General features: G+C 35.8%; 2 protein-coding genes and 1 pseudogene across 4 annotated transcripts; 1 reads left to right on the top strand and 2 right to left on the bottom strand.

Moving 5' to 3' along the window:
* Positions 1 to 4,407: 4,407 nt before the first annotated feature.
* On the bottom strand, positions 4,408 to 6,208 carry LOC106343993 (annotated as a pseudogene).
* Positions 6,209 to 6,244: 36 nt separating this feature from the next.
* On the bottom strand, positions 6,245 to 8,832 carry LOC106343991 (pseudouridine-5'-phosphate glycosidase 2-like). 3 transcript variants are annotated; one of them, XM_013783360.1, is made up of 12 exons: positions 8,678 to 8,832; positions 8,472 to 8,565; positions 8,291 to 8,401; positions 8,095 to 8,177; positions 7,755 to 7,814; positions 7,626 to 7,686; positions 7,389 to 7,495; positions 7,225 to 7,302; positions 7,093 to 7,138; positions 6,888 to 7,008; positions 6,663 to 6,765; positions 6,245 to 6,553 (listed from the first exon to the last, which is right to left on the bottom strand). In XM_013783360.1, the coding sequence occupies exons 1-12, from the start codon at positions 8,759 to 8,761 to the stop codon at positions 6,533 to 6,535; spliced, it is 969 nt and encodes a 322-aa protein (XP_013638814.1). In that variant the 5' UTR covers positions 8,762 to 8,832; the 3' UTR covers positions 6,245 to 6,532. The 3 variants fall into 3 exon arrangements, with proteins under 3 accessions (XP_013638814.1, XP_013638813.1, XP_013638815.1); XM_013783359.1 differs by having other exon boundaries at positions 6,248 to 6,547; positions 6,680 to 6,765; XM_013783361.1 differs by having other exon boundaries at positions 6,553 to 6,582.
* Positions 8,833 to 8,956: 124 nt separating this feature from the next.
* LOC106295460 (vacuolar protein sorting-associated protein 53 A) lies at positions 8,957 to 19,163 on the top strand. Its single transcript, XM_013731367.1, has 24 exons — positions 8,957 to 9,106; positions 9,287 to 9,368; positions 9,521 to 9,615; positions 9,865 to 9,921; positions 10,045 to 10,195; positions 10,437 to 10,507; positions 10,729 to 10,853; positions 11,240 to 11,400; positions 11,472 to 11,613; positions 14,359 to 14,422; positions 14,659 to 14,844; positions 14,941 to 14,982; positions 15,194 to 15,298; positions 15,379 to 15,438; positions 15,861 to 15,938; positions 16,198 to 16,305; positions 16,387 to 16,452; positions 16,885 to 16,962; positions 17,044 to 17,177; positions 17,264 to 17,357; positions 17,623 to 17,700; positions 18,078 to 18,140; positions 18,382 to 18,546; positions 18,643 to 19,163. The coding sequence occupies exons 2-24, from the start codon at positions 9,320 to 9,322 to the stop codon at positions 18,943 to 18,945; spliced, it is 2,475 nt and encodes an 824-aa protein (XP_013586821.1). The 5' UTR covers positions 8,957 to 9,106; positions 9,287 to 9,319; the 3' UTR covers positions 18,946 to 19,163.
* Positions 19,164 to 24,210: the final 5,047 nt, after the last annotated feature.

Raw genomic sequence — 24,210 nt, 5'->3', positions numbered from 1 at the left:
AAAATTCTTGTTTCGTATGTTGCAATCTAGAACAAAACTGCCCGGACCAGGTCTCTTGATCGGAGTTTCGCCTTGGATTATTGCACTCACTTCCTCCGAAACCATCATGACGCTGTGTTCAGTAGCTGGGAAACTGTTGGATACCATGTCCTTTACATATTTCTTTATCGAAGGTGATACTTTTATAGCATCACTTAGTGGCATTTCCAGCGTAATTTTATCGATTGCTTTCTTGCAGATAGCTTTATCCAATTCTCGCTTAGTTTGCGTCTCGTTAGGGGGAAAGAGTGGCAAAGTCCTATACACTCTCTCTACTATCGGTTTGGCAGGAGTCGAGCGTCGATCGACATTGTTTCCATTATGTCGATCGATGTTTACTGTAGTCAGTCGATCAACATTGTTTCCTTCTTGTCGATCGATTTCCACCTCATCTCTTGACTCCTCTTCTTCATCGAGGTTGATAGTCGCTTTCTCAGCTTCATCAGTGTCGGATCGTCCTTTCTCTCGAGGAATTTATAATTCCGAATTGCGATTATCGAGAATTATTGGTTGCGATCTACTTTCACCGGTTTTCTCAACTTCAGCTGGGTTTCCTGCATAGTTGATTTCTATTGTGCTTGGGGCGAGGCATTTTCCGCTTTTTAGTAACACAGCATTAACTTGACGTTTCGAATTTGCGTCAGTTCTCTGAGGGAGACGTCATGTTTCTCTTTTGATGGCAGTCGCATTTTCTGCTACTTGACTGTCCAGTCTCTTAATGTGTTCACTTAGAGCGTCAAACTTCCTCATTAGCTCGCTGTAGATTATATTTATCTTTCCGTTCAGGTCAGTGGCCAATTTGCGATTTTCCATGAAGGCTTGATTTAACCTAAATTTCGCTCTGCCTCGGCGTGATCCAACAGTAGCATCATAATTTCGGGTAAAACTGTCGGCGTCAGGGTTAAGATACCGATCTTTCGAGGTTGTAATATCTACGAAATCTACTCGTTGTTCTAGATCGGAAAGGGCATCATCATCAATTTGGTAAATTCCAAATTGATTTTGCTCGTCTAGAACAAAATGAAGTGAGTCCAGAGATTCTTTAATTTCAGCGAGATGCGGCCCATCTATGGAATCAACTCTTCTTCCTCGTTCTACGTCCATCATTTCGTAGGATCTACCCGTCGCTACATTTTTGATAAAATGCCTTGCTTCTTCGGGTTCCTAGTACTGAAGCTCCCTTCACTGGTTGTGTCATGTGATTTGGTAATGTAGGTTAACACCCCCGTAAAAGGTGTTAATAAGCTATGGTTCTGAATAACCGTGGTGGGGACATTCAAGTTGGTAGCTCTTGAATCTTTCCCAGGTGTTTCTACATGATTCCCGTGGATCATACCGGATTGTGGAGATTTTCTTCCTTACATCACAGTAATGCGTCTCATCGAAAAAGTGATTAATGAAAACACTCCTAATTTCCTTCCAGAAGGTAAGAGATCCTGCTGGTAGTTGGTCCAACCATTTTCTAGCGTCACCCTGTAGGGAAAATGAAAATAGCTTACAACGATTGTATTCATCATTCATCATGTCTTCTAGGTGTTCGATGTGATCGTGTGGGTGTTCTGAGATGGTTCCACGGAAAGGGTTTTGACGTACCAAGATTAGATGTTCGAGGCTAAACCCAAATTTCTTGGTATCGTCCTTTGGTAGTTTAATGGCTGACCTATTGGAATATGTCCTACCAGGATTTATATAGTCTTGCAAAGGCAATTTCGTTTCTTCATCTCTTTTTTAGATTGAATTAATTTTTACAGGGATTGCAGTCCCCTGTTCATTTATGATTTGGTTAATTGCGTTGCTTAGTTGACCTTTAGGTTCACCTAGGACTACTTCCTCATTAGCATGATTGGTAAGAGAAAAAGTACCTGCTTCTGGCGGGGTATCGTCGATCGATGTTTATTGTGAAGCGTCAATCGATGTTTCCATCGTCTGATCGCTCGATGTTGTCGTTATTTCGTCGATCGATGTCCGTCTGAAATCCATGTCCTCCATCTTAAGTACATGTGTCAGCAGGGAAAGAGAGAAAACTTTAGCAAATTCAGTAACAAAATCTAGACTAAATTCTAAACTTAATCTAATGGTAATAAGAAAGAGTCTCCGGTAACGGCGCCAAATTTGATATCACTCAAATTACCCTAGGGAGTGAATTACTCTCTCAAATAAGAAGTTCAGATGTAGTACTTAGGGATCGAATCCACAGAGACTCTAGGATTACACAATAGATTAATAGTCCTTGAATTAAAGCTAGATTAATAGGTCTTAAAGCAGTAAATGAATGTGTGAGCAAGGTAATTGCTCGTTTGGTTTGATTTGAGGTTGTTAACAGTTGGGGAATATAGATAGATTCAAGTATATTCTCACGTATGATAAGTAAATAACTTAATTTGGGTTTTTAGGGGTTTATTGATATTAATTATTCTCGAATTCAAACTAATCAATTAGATTATCTAATCTGGACTCGGATTTCAACTTTTGTATGTTAATCGCGAGAAAGTGTCGACCGATGATTCGTAAAGAATATCGATCGATACACTTTTCAAAATATCGATCGACTGAACTATCGTTGCGTCGATCGATGCTTCTTCCAGAAAGCTTTACGGACATGTTTGATTAATATTCTCTAACTTACTAGACCAACTCTCGTGTGTATCTAGTCAGTTAGATTATGCTAGTTATTTTCAGGTATTGAGTCAAGCAATGGCTTGTTCTCAATTAATCCTAAGATCTAAGTTTAAAGGGTGATCAATCCTAAACTTAGCTTTAAGAACAACTAGACGAAGAATTATATTTTAAAACACCCTAGCAACATTTTAAGTTATTAATACATTTATCAATCTATTGAGAAACCTAAATCTTATTAATACATTTATCAACCTATTGGGAAACCTAAATCTAACAGTAAGACTACTCAGACATATTCATAAAGCCCACCATGGTTATGATGGTCTGAATAATACTTAAATAACTGAATAACAAAGAGTAAGCAGTAGAGTTAAATGAAAGCAAGGGAGTTCAAGATCTTCTCAGTTTTGTTGTTCAGATCTATCTCTCCAATCTAAGCTTCATCTCTCTCCAATGGTGGTTTGTTGCTTCTCTCCAAACTAGGTCTAAAATGTCTCTAGGCAAGTCTGCCTCTAAAATAATACAAAACTCTAATAATATATCCTAACAGGCGACCATGGACTTAAAATGCAATTATTGGAACTTTTGTGAAATTTACAATCTTCTAATTCAGTCATTAACTCGCGGGTGGCTTCGCTGTCGATCGATGATACGAGTCTTTCATCGATCGATTGTGCTTGGTAATCGTCGGTCGATATTCTGAAAAATAATCGATTCTCTCTGTTTCCAGCAAAACTCTCAAAAAGTCTCAAAATTGCTTCAAATACATCATTTTCCTCAAGTAAGTGCATGAACCTGTAATTACTCTAAATAGACTCTATATAGTAGTAAATACACCATAAAACACTTATATACTATGGCTAATAATGAGTAAAATCGATGGTCTATCACTGACAACAGAAGGAAGTTGAATGATTTAACTTTGAGAATCAAACATTACAATACTAAAGTTAAGTGGATTCATTCTATAATTAGCAGCAATTCAATACTAGTGTTACGTGGATTCATACTTTGTCTGAAGTGATAGTGAGGAATGAGAAATTTGGAGAAAGAGTTCTCTCTTTCCTCAACAGATTTGTTTCACTTTCCTGCCGGTTTTGTTGAGTTTACCTCTCTCCTACTCAGGAGATTCACCTGAGGTGATGCGCATTCCTGAGGTTCCAACAGTGAATGAGACCAAGTTGGCTTCTACCGGTTTTGATGAGATTGAGTATTTGGATCCGAAGATTGTCTGTGAAGACAATCAAATGGTGTCTAATTACTTGGCCACTCCTTGTTCTGTTTTTGATGAGTTTGTAAGCTCTGAAACCGGCTTTGTGAATCAAGAATGTTGATAAAGATAAGACGGATTAATTAAGCTACTGTGAGATCGAATCTGACTGTGAACATTGAACGACTAGAGCAACATGCAGTGCAGCAAGATATTGATGACATGTACACGAAAAGCTTGCAGCAATTCACTAAATCACTGGCTAAGATGAAACTTCTTTTGGACATGGTTAGCCCCACCCAATCAGAGAACTCCTTTCCCAGCAGACACCAAAGAGCCTTCTTCTGAAGTTCTGAAAGCATCACAAGTTTGTTACCAGATGTAGCAAGTAGTGAAAGTGTAATAACAAGTTAGAAGTACACTATCTAAAATGTGTGATTATCTTCCTATGATGCCTTTAGACTATCTAATTTAGCACTGTAACTTTTACAACCTTGTCCTTTAAGTAACATATATCTCAAAACTTAAAAGACAACAAGTTCTGTTATGAACATTACAAAGACAACCAGTTTCAGACATATTGTCTTCAACTTCAATAGGACATATCAAACTCAACAATCAACTAAGGATCTGCAGACATAAAGCTGGCCAAAGGGTCTCGAGCAACAAGAGTGCATTTAAGTGGATGAGCCATGCTCAGGTTCACATCTCCAGCCTCTTCCATGTTAACCTTCTCTCCATCAATACTCCAGTCAAAACACTGTATCATTGTTCCAATGGCTAGTCCAACGAAGATAGAACCCAAGTTTGATCCAGGACATCCCCTTCTTCCGCTCCCAAAAGGAATGTAGTTCAAATCTAACTGCTCTCTCATCTCTTTATTCCCTTTTGAAGGAGGAACCATGAACCTCTCGGGCTGAAACTCGTCTGGTTCTTCCCATGAATCTGGATCTCTCATCACCGCATAAGTGTTAATGATCATCGATGTAAAACCCTCCGATCTTATACCCTTCAGTTGCATTCCTCACCACGATTGGCGAATGTGGGTGTAGTCTAAGCCCTTCTTTCACCACAGCCTGCAAATACGGCAGGTTGGAGAGATCTGTTTCTTGAATCAACTTCATTTTTCCGACAACAGATTCTATCTCTTCTCTCAATCTTTTGAGCATCTCTGGATGGTTAATGAGTTCAGCCATTATCCACGATGTTGTTTGTCCTGAAGTCTCTGTGCCTCCAAGGAAAAGTTCCTACACACAATGTTAAAAGGTAAGAGACTTTGCATGATCTTTTATTAACATGAAGATGAACATTTTTATTTTATTTTTGCTAACATACATGAAGAGAAGTTTTTAGAACATTACCACAAAAAAGCGCTTTGATTTGGTTCCTGGAAACCTTAGACTCAGCGTTGTCGTCTGCACAAACTTCCAACAGAACATCTATCAGGTAACTGTCCTCTTTCTTGTTCGGATTACCTTCACGTTCCTTAATAATCTTTTCCAGCAACTCATCATACTTCTGCGAGACCTCCATGATTTCTTTCTCAAACAACGAGATACCGAGCTTCTTGAGAAGTCGACCAACCGTGCTAGCTATAAGGAACTTCCTCACCAAACTAAGTGATTTGGTCAACAAGTCTCCGAGTTGCTCTGCTTCACCGTTCTCCTCTGAACATTTCCTCCCCATGATCATCCTGCAAATGGTGTTATTCGTCAGATTTATCACCTCTTTACCAACATCAACAGCCTCATTCTTTGTCGCCTTGTCAAACAACATAGCACGGAATGTCCTAAGTTCTTCCCCACGGATGAGCCGTGTCCGCTCGAGAGAATGAGAGCGCAGAAGATTTGTGACTAGTAGTTTCTTCATGAACCTCCAGTAATCTCCATAAGGAGCTGAGATAAAGCCAAAAGATCCAAAAAGTATTGAGTTTTCCATTATGGGTGCGAGTAGCAAAGTTCAGGTCTTGGATCTTCAAAACCTCGTAGGCCATGGAGCCCGATGAGACCAGAACAATTGGGCTAGTAAAGGCGCGAAGGTAAAGGAGAGGACCATACTTTGAAGAGAGTTTCTGAAATGATTTGTGAATTGGAACAGAGAGGAGAAGGTGAAGATGAGCAATGACCGGAACAGACGGTGGGCTCGGAGGTAGATTACAGTCTTGGAGTTCTGGCTCCTTTCGTTTCTTGAAGAAGAAAGCAGAGAGGCAGAAGCATGAGAAGAGCCATAGGAGGATGGCGATGAAGCAGAGTTGAAAGTCAACGGTGAATGCAGCCATTGTTGTCAAGAAAAACTATAGAGAGCTTTAAAGCAAGATACTATAGATAAAGTCTCTAGAACAGATCTTTCCTTGAGATCCTCTATGATATAAAATCAATAATTAAATAGCTTAATCTTCAGGGAAAAACGTTACACAAGGCGGTAAATCAGGTTCCACATGATATATAAAATAAATTTTAATATACACATGTGAAAATATGTTTAAAAGAGTTTCTTGGGCTAAAGAAAAACATTAAAAAACACTAGATAACTACCAATCCAGAACGTTTTTGAGATGCCCTGAATCATGAACCTGAATCGAGCTTGAGCTTTAGATTGATAAGGTAGCTCACGTTAGCTGAGAAAGGGCTACCGCAATCTGAGAACCGATAAGTGCATTGTTTTTCACAAGCGCAATGTCTGAAACTGTGTCAAGGAACTCAACTGAGACATTGCTGTTTTGGATACAATATAAATTTCTGAACTACTTATAGTGACTAGACACTGAAAGATTATTATAAGAGATTAAGGGAACCTCTAGAGAAAGGATACTTGCTGCAAGTGAAGTGCCTCCAGTTAACTCATTTACCCGTGCAAGCAAGAACGGAGTTTCTGCATTTCCCGTAACGTTTTGTTCCCTGACAAAAAACAAAAAAACAAATTCAGTTTTCAGATCGTGATGAAATAAGAAAAAGAAGCAAAGCCTTTAATTTATTCTGATGCAAGTATGCATGGAAGATATTAGCTACTCCCTATGGACCTTGCTTCTGTAAGAGCACGCTGTGTTGCTGATTCTATAAGATTTCCAGCGGCTGAATGCTGTTTCGGGATTGGAACAGCAAACAGAATCCCTGCCTGACGGTTTAGCTTCTTGTTTGCATCTGACAAAAGTGGTTTTCTCACGGTGGTAAGAGATATGAAATACTTATAAGAAAAGGAAAATTTGAGACAAAGTCTACACTTGCCTATTACTCGAGCACAGTCTTCAGGGCTATCTACACGAGAAGGTGCCTAAAGAATCCAATATATCCACATCAGAACTAAACGTCTAAGTAGAACCAAGTGATTAAGATCAGTGCTAATGGACAATTTTACACCTTACAGCCGCTTTTTTCTGTGAAAAATGCCGGAAACTCATCGCTCTTGTATGCAGCAACATACACTTCTTGAGTTTCCTGCATTGCCAGCGAATAGCTCCTTTCAAAACTCAAATTCTGATAATCACAACATTATGTAGGAAGCTCAATTTTAAGATTGTTACCAAATATTCAAGAGTCTTTGGAATATCAAGTATGGATTTAACGCCTGCTGATATCACAGCTATAGGAGTCCTTCCAAGTGCAGTAAGATCAGATGATATGTCCATAGCTGCATTACAAACACAAATTAGCATTGCTTGGGGAGTGCATATTGGCTTTAGTAGCATCCCAACAGAGATTCTAACCAAGTAGATAGAACTTTTAAAAATTAAAAAGTACAAAATGGAGATGAAACTTACTTTGGTTGGCATGCCTATGTACACCCCCAATTCCACCGGTTACAAAGACTTGGATGCCAACCTACAACAACCAAAGTCCTTTGGATTAAATGAGTATAAGTGGTATACCAATATTACCAAATGAGTTACCATAGAAGCGAAAAACAAGGTTGCAGAGACTGTAGTAGCACCATTTCCTCTTGTAGCCACCTGAAGTAAAACATTTTAAGGCAATATATGGGAGAATAAAGCAAGTCCTCCGTTGATTGGAAGTAAAGAACTGTGTTCGTCTATACAAAGCTGGTTAGTTTGGAGTTAAGGTAGGTTAAAGAAGCTAGCTTGATTGAATTGATGAAGCAGTTTTTGATTTTATGAACTATGAAAACAACCTTAAACAGAACAAGCAAGTCTTATGATCTTGGTTGAACATTGATAGTGTAATAAGAAGAGAGCCACAAGAAATGAGGAGAGCACAGAGTGAGTGACTCACAACATATGCTATGTCCCTGCCTGCAGTCTTTTGGACACCTTTCCCCAGAGATGCAAGACGTTCAAGCTCGTCTTCGTTCAGACCTGTTTACAAAAAATTAGCATCTATATATAAGGAGAAGAAAACACGTACAAGAAAGTCTAGTGCTTACACATAATCAGATCATTTATGATTCAACCAAAATGAAGTAACTCACCTATGCAAGGAACTCCGTTCAAGATAGCTATTGTGGCAGGAACTGCTCCATTCTCTCTCACAATAGACTCCACCTCTTTTGCTGTTTGCAGGTTTTGAGGGTAAGGCATCCCTACCAAAATGCAGTTGAAATCAGACCAGTAAGTTTGAGTTTTGGAAACAGCAAATAATCTAATCTAAACCATGGGAGATAATGGTTGACTCAAGAGCGACCACAGCACGTCCACTGGATATGGCTTCAGATACTTGTGGAGATATCTTCACCAGACTCCTTAGCTGCTTCAAATCCAGTTTTAATTGAAAGTCAAATCAAGATCAGACTAAGAGACTATAAAACACGAAATTGAGAAGAAAAAAAAAAGGAGGATCCTTTTTTTGATACAGAAACCTTGTTGTTGGCTTCAAGAGGGGAGATATGATTCTGGAGATTTGAGATTCTATAAAGAGCAGCCGAAGAAGAAGAAGAAGCCATTTCTCTTCAACAAGTTCGCGATGCAGGGAATGAAGAAGTACTCTTAACTCTCTCTCACCGTTGTAGACGACTAGACGAAACAAAACCAAAACAAACCGGAGCTTAAAATGTGTATCTATATACTGGTACTTCTTAACCGGTTCGGTTCGGTTCATGATTATTGATCGGTTCGGATGATTTCGGTATTGTAAGAAACCTTGGAGTTGGAGAGAGAGAGATCTAATTTTCAATCCGAGTGTTTGGATCGTCCGTTGGGAGCGTATCTCCGATCCGATCCGTTCTGATCTCAGTCGCCGTCGCCGGCATTCATCGCCGCCGTTTGCTGATCGTCCTCGCTGTACTCAGGTATGTGTTGCGTTCTCTCTCTCTCTCTCTCTCTCCTTCAAAATCCGTAAGCTTCTTCGCTTTTTCACACTAACTGTTCCCGATCTCAGCAAAAGTATTCGCAACTCGTGATCTAATGGTTGCGTTGCCTAATTGTGTTCATTCGCGCTAAAAAAGTTGTCTCTTATGTTCGTTTTACAGATCATTTCGAGTGATTTTGGTTTTGATCAAGCCATGGATAAGTCGAGTGCGTTGGAGTATATCAACCAGATGTTCCCAACAGGTAATCTTTTGTTTCAGAACAGTCATGCTCTTTATGGTTTGGAGCTGTTTATCTTTTGATTCTGTAATCAGGACGCGTAGTTCAGCTGCTGATTAACTGTTTCTTGCTTGCTTTAACATGTGTTTCAAAATGGTGTGTGTTTCCCTTTACAGAAGCATCGCTATCTGGCGTTGAGCCGCTTATGCAAAAGATTCATGGTGAGATTCGCCGGGTTGATGCTAGCATTCTTTCTGCTGTTCGTCAACAGGTCAGATTTGCTTCTTCCTTATTGGTCCCTTAGTACAGAAGTTTGTAGCTCCCCCCTTTTTTTTTTATTCTTAATACTTAGTGTTGTCTGGAACATTTGTGAGTCACTCTTTATCAATTTCTTGTGGATGTGTACATTGAGCCAATTATTATATTATATTGTCTGCACAAAAAAGCAACATTTTTTTCTGTGTTGAAAGAATAATATATGGTTTTGAATCTTATTCTTGGGATGGAAATCATACTCCAGAGTAATTCCGGAACTAAAGCGAAAGAAGATCTTGCTGATGCTACGCGTGCTGTGGAGGTTAGTTTTCTCATACGTTGTTATGTAGTGTATCCATCATACGGTTAATATATCATTTCCTTTTTCGTTTCTCCTATCTATTCAGTCGCAAGGGGATTTGATTTTGGCTTTTAATTAACACAGGAACTCTCCTATAAGATTCAAGAGATTAAATCCAAAGCTGAGCAAAGTGAAGCAATGGTGCAAGAAATATGCCGTGACATTAAGAAGTTAGATTTTGCGAAAAAGAACATAACCACGACCATCACTGCTCTTCATCGTCTCACAATGTTAGGTCAGTTAGCAGTAATTTAACTTAACTTATCTGGTCATAGAATCCTGAAATCAGAATCACACCTTAAGTGAAATGAACCCCTATATAAATAGGGTTCCAAGTTATGCATGATGTTTCTGGTTAATCTACTTGTGGATCTATGTTAATCTTTACATGGTAATCAAATATATGCCATCGGCGTAGTATAAGTTGACCAAGTACACAAACCACATTGATAAAATTCCCTACCTTGCTATGGCAGTCTCTGCTGTTGAACAGCTTCAGGTGATGGCGTCAAAAAGACAATACAAGGAGGCAGCTGCACAGCTGGAGGTATCTTCTTATTTTAGTTCAACAATCTTATGCGTCTGTTGCTTCTGTTACGTTGGTTGTAGAGTTCACTTACTTTTTTGCTTTATGTTCGCCCAAGGCAGCTCTTTCTCTTTTTCACAATCAACTGTAACCCTAGGACACTTTGCTGGATTTCCTAGCAGATGACTATTCTCACTTTCTGATTATATCTTTAAAATTTTGATTTTTGTAATATGTTTCAGGCCGTAAACCAATTATGTAATCACTTCGAAGCGTATAGGGATGTTCCTAAAATCATGGAACTGAGGGAAAAGCTTAATAATATTAAGCAAGTCCTCAAGTCTCATGTATTTTCTGATTTTTCGAGGTAATGCCTCTAGTGATCCTACCGTAATTTATGCTAAAATAGTTCTACAGAAATAGCCAAAAGAGGTCCACTGTAGTTCTAGTGATTGATCCTGCCTCTCTTTCTTAATTTCTTTATCTTCAATCCGTAGAATATTGCAACGTATCAGGGGATAAATTTTGCAATATGATGTCAGAAATTGGTACAACATGCTTGTTGGCTGGCATGCGGTTTTGTACGAGTAGTATCTGCATAGTGATTAGGTTATTGACTGCTTCTTTTCGTGGTGCTACACTCCTAATTGTTGGTTTTTATATAAAATTCCCCCTCCCAGTCTCCACATCCCCCTTTATTTGTTAATTTCCTAAAGGTACTTTTCCTAAAAATGTATATTGTTGTGATTTCAGTTTAGGTACCGGGAAAGAGACAGAGGAAACAAATTTGCTACAACAGTTATCTGATTCTTGTTTGGTTGTTGATGCTCTGGAGTCATCTGTCAGGGAAGAGTTGGTAAACAACTTCTGTAGCCGGGAGCTAACCTCATATGAACAAATTTTCGAAGGAGCTGGTATGTTGCACAATGCCGTACATTTTTCATGTATTGTTTTACATAATTGCTAAGTGGTTACTTGCGGGCAGAATTGGCAAAGCTGGATAAAACGGAGAGGAGATATGCATGGATAAAGCGTCGAATCCGTACAAATGAAGAAATTTGGAAGATTTTTCCCGCTTCTTGGCATGTGCCTTATAGACTTTGCATCCAGTTCTGCAAGAAAACAAGGTATTACCTTTGACTTTTTGATGAACATCTCTGGCCTTCTCTTATCTTCATATTTGCTCAAATATTCTTCATTTTTTTTTTTTTTGAATTAAAATGTTAAATTTAAACTCAAAAAAAAACCTTTACAAAATGTTTTTATCTTTACAAAAAGACATTGCTAGATTGCTAGAAAAACTAATGAAACCCCCTTCCCTCTTCTTTCTATATACTTCTATCTTTTACTAAACCAATAGCTCAAACCTCCCTCCAACTCAGAATCTCTCTTCTTTTGAATTGTAGACAGCCTGTTTCTCATATTCTTCTCTATCAATCTAGCGAGTAGGTCATGAGGTAGAGCAGTTTCTCCATGCCTCCTTCTGTTTCTCTCCCTCCATATGCTATACACAGTTAGTTGCAAAGCATATCTGATTATAAATCTTTGAATCTTCGGCCTCCCTGATATTGCGCTTATTCGAAAAACCTCTTCCAGTCTCACTGAAAACTCATTCCCAAGAACACCTTCCATCAGATTCTTCCATATAAGAGTAGAGAAGGTGCATTCAAAAAATAAATGCTCCTTTGTTTCCATCGGGTCCTGACACAGAATCTGGGTTTTAAATGTCGAATGGCGACTCTTGGCGTTAGGAGGGTCGACACTCGCCACACGCCATGGCTTTTTATGGCGATCGCCATTTGTATCCCAAAGCCAAATTACAGTCAGCTTCTACCCCTAAAGAATATATTTCAGAAACCAAAACACCTTATTCATTGATAAAATAAATGTAGAAAACATAAAACACCAAATGAAAACACATATTCAAAGCATAATACCAAAGCAAAACACCAATTCAAAACAAAACCCGAAATCTAAAACAAAACAAGATAACAAAAAAATGATATACGTAATGAACATCAACTTAAAATCCTATGAACCCTATGTCAAAGAGAGATTTGCATAAGAAAAAATGACTAGGATAGCAATAAAAAAGTTTTTGTCACAAATATAGCCTATAAAAATAAAAATGACCAAAATAGCACTTAATGTTTTATCAAAAGAAATAAATATACATTTATACCCCAATAGTAAATTAATTTAGACATTAAGGTTTAGAGTCAAGGGGTGGAGTTTAGGATTTAGGATTTAGGGTTTAGAGTAGGGTTTACGGTTTAGAAGTTTAGGGTTTAGGGTTTAGGGTTTAGAGTTTAGGTTTTAGGGTTTAGAGCTGGTGAGTGGGGTTTTGGAATAAGATTTCAGAAAAATAAAAAAAATTTATATTTTTCAAAACATAAAATGCTATTTTGGTCATTTTAATTTTTTAAGGACTATTTTTGTGACATAAACTTAAAAAAGTGTTATTTTGGAGATTTGCCCTTTGCATAAATAAAGAAGAGTTACTGCCGGTGTATCTAGCAGAGAAAGCAAGAACTTAAGAAAAACGATAGGGTCATGTTACTATTCTATAGTACTATTGTTGAAGTAATTAGGGTTTTAGATGGATTAGGGCTTTCTGTTTAGTATATTTAGAGTATAGTACTATTTTACTTAACCATTGTGGATTTAGAAACCAAAATTCTGTTAAACCAACTTGGTTTGTTTCTCAACAACAAAGCGACGCTATGGTCGACACCCAGTAACTAAGAAAAGCGAGCAAAGGCGGTCGACATGTGTACCTCGCATGGCCATGAGGGGTTCTGGCGTTTTGGAGATCGCCACAGGTCGCCACTCGCCATGGCGTTCAAAGCGGTCGCCATTTAAAACCAAGCACAGAATACACGAGGTATCAACATTTGCATTCCAATGACTCATTCTATCACCCGTCGAGAGCCTATCCAGAGTCGCAGTCCATAATATGAATGAGTACTTTGGCGTAGCATGCTTGAACCACACAGTCTCACTCCAACTACACTGAGCATGCTTCTCCCTGATAAAATTCTCTTGAATTTGCCTTTCCCATCTTTCCATAGAGGCACATCCTTCTCTGATTCCCAATTTTCTTTGTACTTCTCTATTTCGTCTTCAATCTTATTCAACAAGACAATCCGATGGTTTCTTCTGCGATGCCCCATACACTCCGCAACCTCTGCTCTGAGAGGAATACCCAAATCAAACTGACCTCCTCCATTCAACAGATCCTTCAAGCAACCTAGAGAGGACCAAGCTTCAAACCAAAAAGACGTTCCTCTACCATTTTTGAGCTCCACTTTGTATAGAGTCTTCATTTTTACTCTTGGAGCTCATTAAAATTTTAGGGCATGGCAACATAACACCCCTACTCTTCTGAATTAGATATTTGACCCACACTTTTATTGTTACAACATAGCTAAATAACAACCCTACTTTGCGTGGTGTAAATGAAAATGAAAATGTAAATGAAAATTCGATAAAGAGGAAAAGTTTTGATACAGAGTTATTGGTATATGAGTGACAAGTTTTTGGTAATGGACCATAGTTATGGAAATTATAACCAATGCATGATTTATAATAGCTACTACTAATCAAAAATCAGTTAAATATTTTAGACAAATGATAAATGTTAATTGGTTATAAGTACCACATCCCCTTTTGATAGAATTGTTGTAAGTATCTCTAAGTTCTGCTTCAGTATATGGATGCTTCTTTTTTTTGGTGTGTATGGCTGTATGCTTTGCTGCATTGTAGTAGTCACTACGCTGTGAAAGATATAGCGGCAGTATTAACTGTTAATCTTAATCTAACAACAATATGTAACCTTCTTAAACGTCATGTGTTCCCATCATGTTTTTCAGGAAACAAGTAGAATCTATTCTGGTCAACATGAAAGAGAAACCAGAAGTAGCGACATTGTTACTGGTCAGCCATAGTCTCTCTGATCAATAGTAGCATACACATGCTTGTCATATCATTAAAAATCATTATATTTATCAGATGGATTGTATATCTATAACAGCATTGTTTCACCTCTGAAGCGAATATCTGATGATTATAAATCTTATTATGCTGTCCCTCTTTTTCGATGTCATGAAATCCTGTTACTTCTTGATATTTTGTGGAATGTTTCAGGCTTAAAGTTTGATATGATTGATTAGGCACTACAAAGGACAGTGGAGTTTGAAAAGGAACTTGAAAAGAAATTTGGTGGTGATGTTCCTACTAGTGATATCGGAGATGACATTGAAGAAATTGGTACATGGGAAAACAATAGTCAGAATATATCCAAAATTCGCAAGAAGTATGAAAAGAAATTTGCTGCTGGTCAAGAATCCGGGGAAAATGTATGTTTTCTTCATATGTACTATGGAAAACTGTATAGTGATGTTATATGATCGCTTAAATTTTATTATGATAATTTTTGCTCTCTATTTCAACAGGAAAAGACCGGAAACAAAGATTTATCTGCTCCTGGAGCTGGGGTACATCCCCTTTTTCTTGTTATGTCTCTCTGATTTTGGCTGTTGTCATTTCTATTGTAGTTCTAGAGTTTCTTAAAAAGCAAGTGAAAGTGGCTAGTAATAGGCATAACATTTGCTTTGATATAAGACTTTCCTTATCCATTTGAGCTATTCTATCATAGTATCATTTGAATGATTTCTTTACTCACTGGTGTAAATCTCGACCTGGCAGTTCAATTTCCGTGGAATCATCTCTTCTTGCTTCGAACCTCATTTAACCCCATATATTGAGTTGGAAGAGAAGACACTTATGGAACGCCTGGAGAAAGTTGTTCAAGTAATTTAAATTTTTCGCATAATGAAATTGTTTTTGATCCAAGCTTTGTCAAGTTCTCATAATTTGCATTTCTTTATCAGGAGGAAACATGGGATATTGAGGATGGAAGTCAAAATAATGTTTTACATAGCAGCACTCAGGTGAGTACCTAGGCAAGCCTCTTTAAGTTGGGTTTCTGAGAGTGTTAACTTTGACAGAGATTTACATCTTTATTCATTGTATTAAATGATTCACGACTTGCACTAGGTTGTGGCACGGGTAGTTTGATTCTTTATACAGATGTGTTAAAGAACTCTCTACTTGAAACCCAGAACCTACTCGGTCATTATCCATTGAGCTGACAAAAATAAACCCGGGTCATGTCTAAGAGATGTTTGAGTAGTTAGTAGGAAAAGTTTTCTATGTGAAACTCGGTATATCATAATCAATTTGATATTAGTAGATTAGCCTGTGAGAACTTGGTAAGATTCCTATACAAACTGTATCTGTCACATTATATCTTATCTTCTGTAGCCATTCAAATTTTGTTTTGTTACGCAGTTACTATTTGCTTTGTTTGCAGTTATTTAGCGACATAAAGAAGAGCTTGAAACGGTGCAGTGTTCTCACTAAGAACCAGACTTTATTCAATTTGTTCAAGGTACATTTTTCATTCGTCGATATGGATTTTATATATTACTGGGTATTCGGGCAATGTTTTATTTTTTATAAGAACCAGCTTTGTTTGTGGAGTATCATAATTTTTATTTGGACAAACCTAGGTTTCTACAAGGGAGGACGTATACACATGTGCTCTTTAATAGTGTTTGCAGGCCTTTTTAAATGCTCAAATTCACGGTCCCATATTAGATGGATGGAGATTCCGAGTTCATTCTTTTGAAATGGTCTCCTCTTTACAGGTCTTTCAACGAGTTCTGAAGGCATACGCTACAAAGCTATTTCTTAAGCTCCCTAAAGGAGGCACCGGTATCGTTGCTGCAGCCACAGGCATGGACGGACAGATAAAGGTGCTGAGCATCTCTTCCTTCTTCCTGTTTCTCATGTCTGCGTTGCGACTTAGTTTATCCTTTTTCATCTTTTCTATGCAGGTCTCTGATAGAGATGAAAGGGTGATATGTTACATAGTTAATTCTGCCGAGTATTGCCACAAAACAGTAAGCTTGTTTTTTGTATATCATTCTGTTACTTCCCTCCTTTCACCTTTAGCACCCTCAGCATGCAGCATATACGTGATACATGTTTGTAGCCTGCTGGGAGAGGTTAACTGGGGTTGTATAAAGCCAGTCATGTAAATGACCAGCTGTGATACTATCAATCTTCACATCAAGTTCCAAGAAAATTTCATGGGTCTAGTTACTTACTCAATGTTTTTGTGATGTGATCTTATACCGAAGTTATTTGTTTGCAAATTTTCTTAAATACCTGTGATGTGGTAATATATTCTCTACTGCTTCTATATATGCAAACGATTGTGTTGTTCCGGGATACAAGATGTGTGTCGATGTCGGTAGGATTCTGTCAAAAAGTTTCGATGAACTGAATGACAATTGGCACTTCACAAGAATTGTATGTTATTTGTATCGCAGTCTGGTGAATTGGCAGAAAAAGTCTCAGAAATTATTGACCCGCATTATGCTGAAGGCGTAGACATGTCAGAGGTCCAGGTACTGATAACATGAAGGACTTATAATTTTCTTTGAGTTGCTACTTATTTTGGATTCTTCTTAAGCTGTGTTTCTGTGCAGGATGAATTTTCTGCCGTTATAACAAAATCATTGGTGACGCTGGTCCTTGGAATTGAAACTAAATTTGACAATGAAATGGCAGCAATGACACGTGTTCCATGGGGAACACTTGACAGTGTGGGTGACCAGTCTGGGTAAGATCTAACTGGAGTTTAAAGCTTCTATTGTTTTCTGATTATACGACCAAGTGTAAGTAACATGCACTTCTATCTTCTTGCAGGTACGTGAATGGAATAAATACAATTTTAAGCAGCAGTATTCCTGTCCTTGGGAACCTCTTAACACCAGTGTACTTCCAGTTCTTCCTTGACAAGGTAATTATATAGAATGTATAATTTGAATGTCTTTGTGATGTGATGAGTACTTCCTCATACTAATTTTGGGCCCCAACAAATTTATTATACGGTGCTTGCGTCTTGTATAAAATAGAAATAGATTTCTGTTTCGTTCAATAATAGTTCCACGATGTTTAACTTGACCAATAGAAATAGATTTCTGTTTCGTTCAATAATAGTTCCACGATGTTTAACTTGACCAACTTTATAGAGAACGACCTTTTATTAGTAAAACTTTGTGCAGCTGGCATCATCCCTTGGACCACGGTTCTATGCTAATATTTTCAGATGCAAGCAACTATCCGAAACTGGAGCCCAACAGGTCAGCCTTCTTGCTCTATATCCTCCATGTGCATAACTCTAATTCTCTCCGTTGTAATTTCTCTATAGTAGTCAACTAGTGACTTGGCTAAAATCCATGTGAGAAAAAATTGTTATCTAGTTTATCAGGTGTATCCAGAGACTAGTGCCAAATTCAGTTTGTTTATATCCCATTCTCTTTCAGCTTCTCTGCTTGTTGTTGCTGTTGAAATGACTCTTTAGTCTCATTATTTATTCAGTTCATTTCCTTACTTCAGTATTAGTGCTGGAAGCATTCATTCTAGGAATAATCATATTCATGCTTTGAGAGTTAAAATGTTAGCTGCGGGAAATCACTCTCACACATCATGTATCTGAGCCTTCTTTTTGGTTGCCCAGATGTTACTAGATACTCAAGCCATGAAGACGATTCTTCTAGAAATTCCTTCCCTTGCCAGACAGGTTAGCTCATCGGTACCAATTTATGTATATCTGCCTCTGCTGGTGACTCTGTATTTAGAAAATATGGCTACTGACGTTATCTGAGCATACTCTGCTCAAAGGCGTGATGCCCAAACCCCATCGAGTATTATAATCTTGTTTCAGTGATAGGGTCGATATGATATAGTATATACCAGTTTAGCCTTTAAATATGACACGATGTATTTTTCTGGTTTCGATTGATCTTTAATTATCATTGCAGACTTCAACTGCTGCCAGCTATTCCAAGTTTGTGAGCCGTGAAATGAGCCGAGCTGAAGCACTCCTTAAGGTCATACTCTCTCCAATCGATTCAGTGGCTGACACTTACCGTGCACTGTTTCCAGAAGGAACTCCCATGGAGTTTCAGCGCATCTTGGAGCTTAAGGTGATTTTCTAAAAACCAATTTTATACAATATTGTATATATTACAGTTTGGACTGTCACGTAACTAACTCTGGATTGTTTTGTGGTGTTGATGCAGGGCCTTAAGAAAGCTGATCAGCAGAGTATACTTGATGATTTCAACAAGCATGGCCCAGGACTTACACAGCCCTCTGTTTCAACTGCAATGCGACAACCGGTTCCAACCACACCTGCACCGCCAATGGCAATCACTAATCAGGCTACGGCCGCTGGATTCATAGCAAACAGCGAGGACGTGTTGACGAGAGCAGCGGCTCTTGGCAGAGGAGCTGCAACCACTGGCTTTAAGAAGTTCATTGCTCTTACTGAAGCTGCCAAAGACCGCAAAGATGGGCCTTTAAGGAGACTCTTCAACGCCTGATTTGTTTATTTTCTACCTCCATCTCAACTTTTGACTTGTGCAATTATCTTCTTGGTTATCCCTTTTATATGTGTTTCTTTCATTGTCTAATGCAATTTGCTATAAGCTCAAAACTTCCGTGGAATGAGGCGGCTCGTTTGTTTCCTTGTTAGGTGTAAATCAGCGGTTCATAGTGCATCTTAGTTTCTAAACGATAATAAACACTTTTGTGGCGTTCATCTCTTCTGTCACACTGTTGCATGGTAGGTTAAAAGCAGAAAATTGTCATAATCGAGGCCGACAAGATTGACAGATTTTTCTTTAGTTTCTGTCTAAAGAACATGAAACTGGTGTTTTGTGGCCATGTGAATTCCAAAAAAAAAAAAGAAATGAAAAGTTGAGATGGTGCTCAAATAGCGTTTGTCTAGAAAAGAAATTTACATTGACAATATTTTTGAGTGCACCTAAAGTTTTTACACATTGACCGACTATAAATCAGATAGTTTCTGACTATAAATATTTAGCTCGATTAATAATAAATTATATGTATAAAAAGAAACTCTTGAACTTTTTCTAATTGCACATAAAACAAATACTCATGTATTTTATAATTTGCAAAAATAAACTTGTATGTAATGTTCATTTTATTATCAACAATAGAAAATAGAAATACCGAGTTACTATAACTAACATTGTCGATACACCTAAATTGTCTTAACGCCATTTTTTATTTTGATGTACATATTAATTGGTTCAATAAATATTATAACTTTTTTATAAAGCTGTCACAAAAAGTCTTGCGGTTTTCGATGCTGAGATGAAGAGATTAATATGGGCAATGTCGTAGACTCCATTGCTAAGAAGACGAGAAACAATAGTGCCATTTTCTATGTAAATCAGATCGGGTTCGATCGAGCGTCTCATCAGAATGACTCGATCTCGACTTCGAGATTTACATATTACTGCTGTCCAGATAGAAATGGATTGATTAAACTTGATGGACATGATTGTTAACCCAGTTAATTGATCGGCATTTGTCTCCGAATTAGTTTCATTCCAGTTGTTTCAGGATTCAGCATTTCTTATATTCCTAGGGCTACTAATCTACGTGTAGACTCTATTGCTAAGGAGAAGAGAAACAATAGTGTCATTTTTCCCATGAAAATCAGATCGGGTTGGAGCGAGCGTCTCTTCAGAATGACTCGATCTCGACTACTTTATTTACTTACTATGATCCAATTCATATACTCAACTTTTCGTAAAGAGACTTATTTACTGAAGCAGTTTGAGTTTTTGTTTTCTTAAACTTTCTAAATATGACTTATTCAAAACTAATATATATCGTTAATCTATAAGCGTTAAAATCACTATAAACACTAAAGTCTTTCAGGTAAGGTAACTTTTCTGAGTGTCAAAATAAGTGTAACTTATCTTTACAAAAAAAAATTGTTTTATCATGTCTCAACATTCTAAAAATAGTTCATGACAAAGATCAAAAGATTTACTTAAAGATTAAGTATATTCATTTCTGATTCTAAATTTTTACTTTTGATATTAACCTCATAACTAAATAGTAAGTGAAAATAACATATGACATGTTACTGAAATGCAACAAAACAACCACAAATCTATTATAACCCAAATGATCGATTCTATACAAATATTTTGTAAATATCTGCAAGACATATATCCTAGATGCAGTCAGTGTAAGACACAACATATAAACACACTTCTGATTAATCATATATGAGAAGATCGCATAAAAATCTTCAAAATTACATTCACTTACATCTTAATCTACAAAGTTATTTAACTAGAATATTAAACAAACAAGATAATTTTTGTATCATAAAAAACTTTCAATCTGGGTTACTTATTCATCAAGCTAAAAATTGACTTGTTCACCTCTAACTATAATGACGTGTCAATTTTTTCTTATTTTTAATTTTTAATTAAAAATATATAAAAATAGGAAACAAATAAATTTTAGAAAATAAAAACATTGATATTTTTATTTAAAAATAAAAACATTTTCTTACAGATAATAAATTTTTTAAACTTTTCAAAAATCTCTAAATTGTTTTATGAAATTCAAATAAAAGCTCTAAATACTTTTTGAAATTTGTATCACCACTTTCAAAACATTTATTTAAATGATGTTATTGTCCGAGAAATTATTTTCTAACTATTATTCATAAAATGATGTAAATAATTTGCATCACAACTTTCAAAATTATTATTTAAATGATGTAAAAAATATTCTTAAGAAATATTATTGTTTTTTTGAAGAAATTAAATATTATTTCTAATGGTGTTAATTGTGCTATGTCAAAAGTTACCACTATTAATGACAATATGTCTGAAATTGTTTAATCTTTTCAGAGCTTTTATATTTGATTTTTAAAAAAATCTTATTTTAAAAAAATTGAATTTTTGAAAAGTTTAAAGTTTTTTTATACAGCAACTTAACCAGAATCAAAGTGCTTTTTATTTTAAGAAAATATTTTGATTTTACAAATAATTGATTTTTCAATATTTATTTAATACTTATTATTTTTTAATATTTTCTATTTATATTTATTATTAACTTTAATTAAATAATTAAAAATATTATAAAAAAGCGAGCATGTCATCATAGTCACGTGCTTTAGTCACGAAAACATAAAAAAGAATGAAATATTTTTTTTTCAAATTAGTTTTTGAATTTTTCAGTATATATTGGTGTAAGAATTATTTTAGTAATATTAATCTTTTTTTTACATAAATTTTGATTAGTATTTCTATTTCAGTAATCATGGTTTTTAAAATAGCATTTTTATATTTTTTTGTAAATACTTCACTTTGAATTATTTTTCAAAATAATATTAGTGGTAGTTAATTGAAACATATATTTGTAAACTCTCGATATTGTTAACGTTGCTTAAGAAAAATTAAAACAACAGAATTCAAAATATTAATGTTACCCGACATCAATCAATATGTATTATTGATAGTTAGCTAAATATCAAATATATTTCTAGATGAATATGAAATTTGTTTACTTTAGTTTCAACGGTGTGACTTTAACCGCTTTTTTTATATATCATATATTACTTCTTGTTATACAATATTTTGTAGAATACTATTGTCGTTATGTTTTGTGCCTACTTTAAGAGTCTTAAGCCCTGTCGTTGTATTGACTTTTGATAGTGCGACATACAATTCTCCATGAGAGAATACCAGACTTAGAATATATAGACCAACTTTGTTTAAGATTTTAGCTTGATTCTTGTTTATAGTCATTGCATAACAAACTCATTTAGGGAATTGACGTTTTTTTTAGTTTGAAAGGCCATCTGGCATATATTGGCTAGGCGAGTTATTAGTAACCTTGTTCCATTGCAAAGACCTCTCGTTGATTTAAATTTCTTAGTAGCATGACTGAAACAACTATTTTGATATCAAATTTGTGATTTGGGAATCCCTGAAAATTTCAACGTATTTAAAAAATATGTGGGATATAGGATATGCTGATTTGCCACTTCTTCCTTGTGGTCACTGATACTATCAAAACTCAAAGATTTATTTTATTCACCGTCTAAGCAAGTTAACATATAGTTATTCATTTCATCCACCGTTTCATTCTTTGGAGTAAATATTGCTCTTTGGATGAGATATTCTTGTCTTTAAAATGAATTTGGAAATCTTGATATGTAGACTTTGTAATGCATACAACATGATCTGCATTGGTTTGCTAGAGCAGTTTGTTGTCTATCTCAATTATGCTGATTTATTCATTCGAGGTTTTGTATTTTGCTGGTGTAGGTGTTATGCCGTCACTGATACCTAATAACCATTTAGAAAACTCTTTGCGAGCTTAATGCAACCTCATATTTTTCTCAAGAGTGAATATAGAGCAGTAATCCAAAATATATATGAACGGTTGATTGTTGCCATAATAGTTTGTTACATCCTGCCTTGTGGTATGTCTGGCAGAATGTGTCTAAAATCACCACCATGAAGTATTGGTTTTCCTCCAAAGAGTTTTGTTGCTGCATCTGGATCTGCCACAAAGAGTACATCTCACAGAGTCTTATCAAGAGCTTCAAATGCAAAAATCATGGTACAACGACTAATATTGCACATACTTTCTTGATGAAGTTCTATCGGAATCTTGAAACACGAATGTGATGTTCTATCATTAAGTAAAAGTATAGCTGTAATTCCAGATGATGCCAATGGTAGCACAATTTTTCCTTCTGATCTTAACCTTTAAATGATTGTCTTATACATATATATTTTTCCTGTTTCTCCTCGTCCATTCAGGAAATTTTTTTTCCTTTCATATAGTAATTGAGTTACTAACAGCTTCATACACTTTCTTATGCCTTTGGCATGTCTTCAAAATCAGTCAGTGATTTATCATTCTATGTTAGAATCCTCTCTATTTCTAAAAGTGTGTAACTTTGTAGCTCTTCATCACTGAATTTTTGGTCCGTGAAGTTGAAAATATATCTCTTTATTGGATATGTCTTCAAGTAAGTGATGCCAGCAATTCTCCCATAGAATAAAAGGACTACATAATTCACATTAAAGTAACAATATTACAAAAAGGTGGCAAAACTGGAAATTATTTTCAAATTGTGATGCTTCATCCATAGCGTCTTTCCATTCTGAATCACCATTGAACAATCTTCTTGCATACCATGCTTTTTTTGTTATATTTTCAAATAATTTTTAAAATCTCTTTTCCAAAATTCGTTTTTATTATCTTAGTATATATATTTTTAATCATAGATATTTTAATTTTAACACATCTTACAATATTGAAATTCTATTTTGTTTAGGATTTAAAAATTGAAAATTAAAATAAAATAATATTTATAGTTTCTATTTTTAACTAAATTTATTTATTATCTTAGTATATATATTTTTAATTATGGGATAGTTTAACACATGTCACAATCTTAAATATATAATTTTCATGTGTTACAGTCATGTTTTACCAACTTTGAAAAACTAAGTTTTATATAATCTTTTACAATTATCTTTAGGATTTTAGAAAATAAAATTAGAATTAATTAAATTATTTTACAAACATTTTTTGTGTTTAGGATTCTTAAAAAGGAAAATTTCTAAAAAAAATACTATTAAATAATTCTTAAATTTACTATTTTTACTAATTAAATAATTTAAAAATAGTTTTTAATTCGTTTTTTTTATCTTAGTATATATATTTTAATCATGATATATTACCAAAAAAAATCACAATATAAAAAAGAAAATTATTATCAACTAATATTTTGC

Source organism: Brassica oleracea, chromosome C5 (genome assembly GCF_000695525.1).
Source record: "Brassica oleracea var. oleracea cultivar TO1000 chromosome C5, BOL, whole genome shotgun sequence".
Taxonomy (NCBI): domain Eukaryota; kingdom Viridiplantae; phylum Streptophyta; class Magnoliopsida; order Brassicales; family Brassicaceae; genus Brassica; species Brassica oleracea.
Note: the sequence above shows the minus strand (reverse complement) of the source record. Positions and strands in the feature narration are given on the sequence as shown.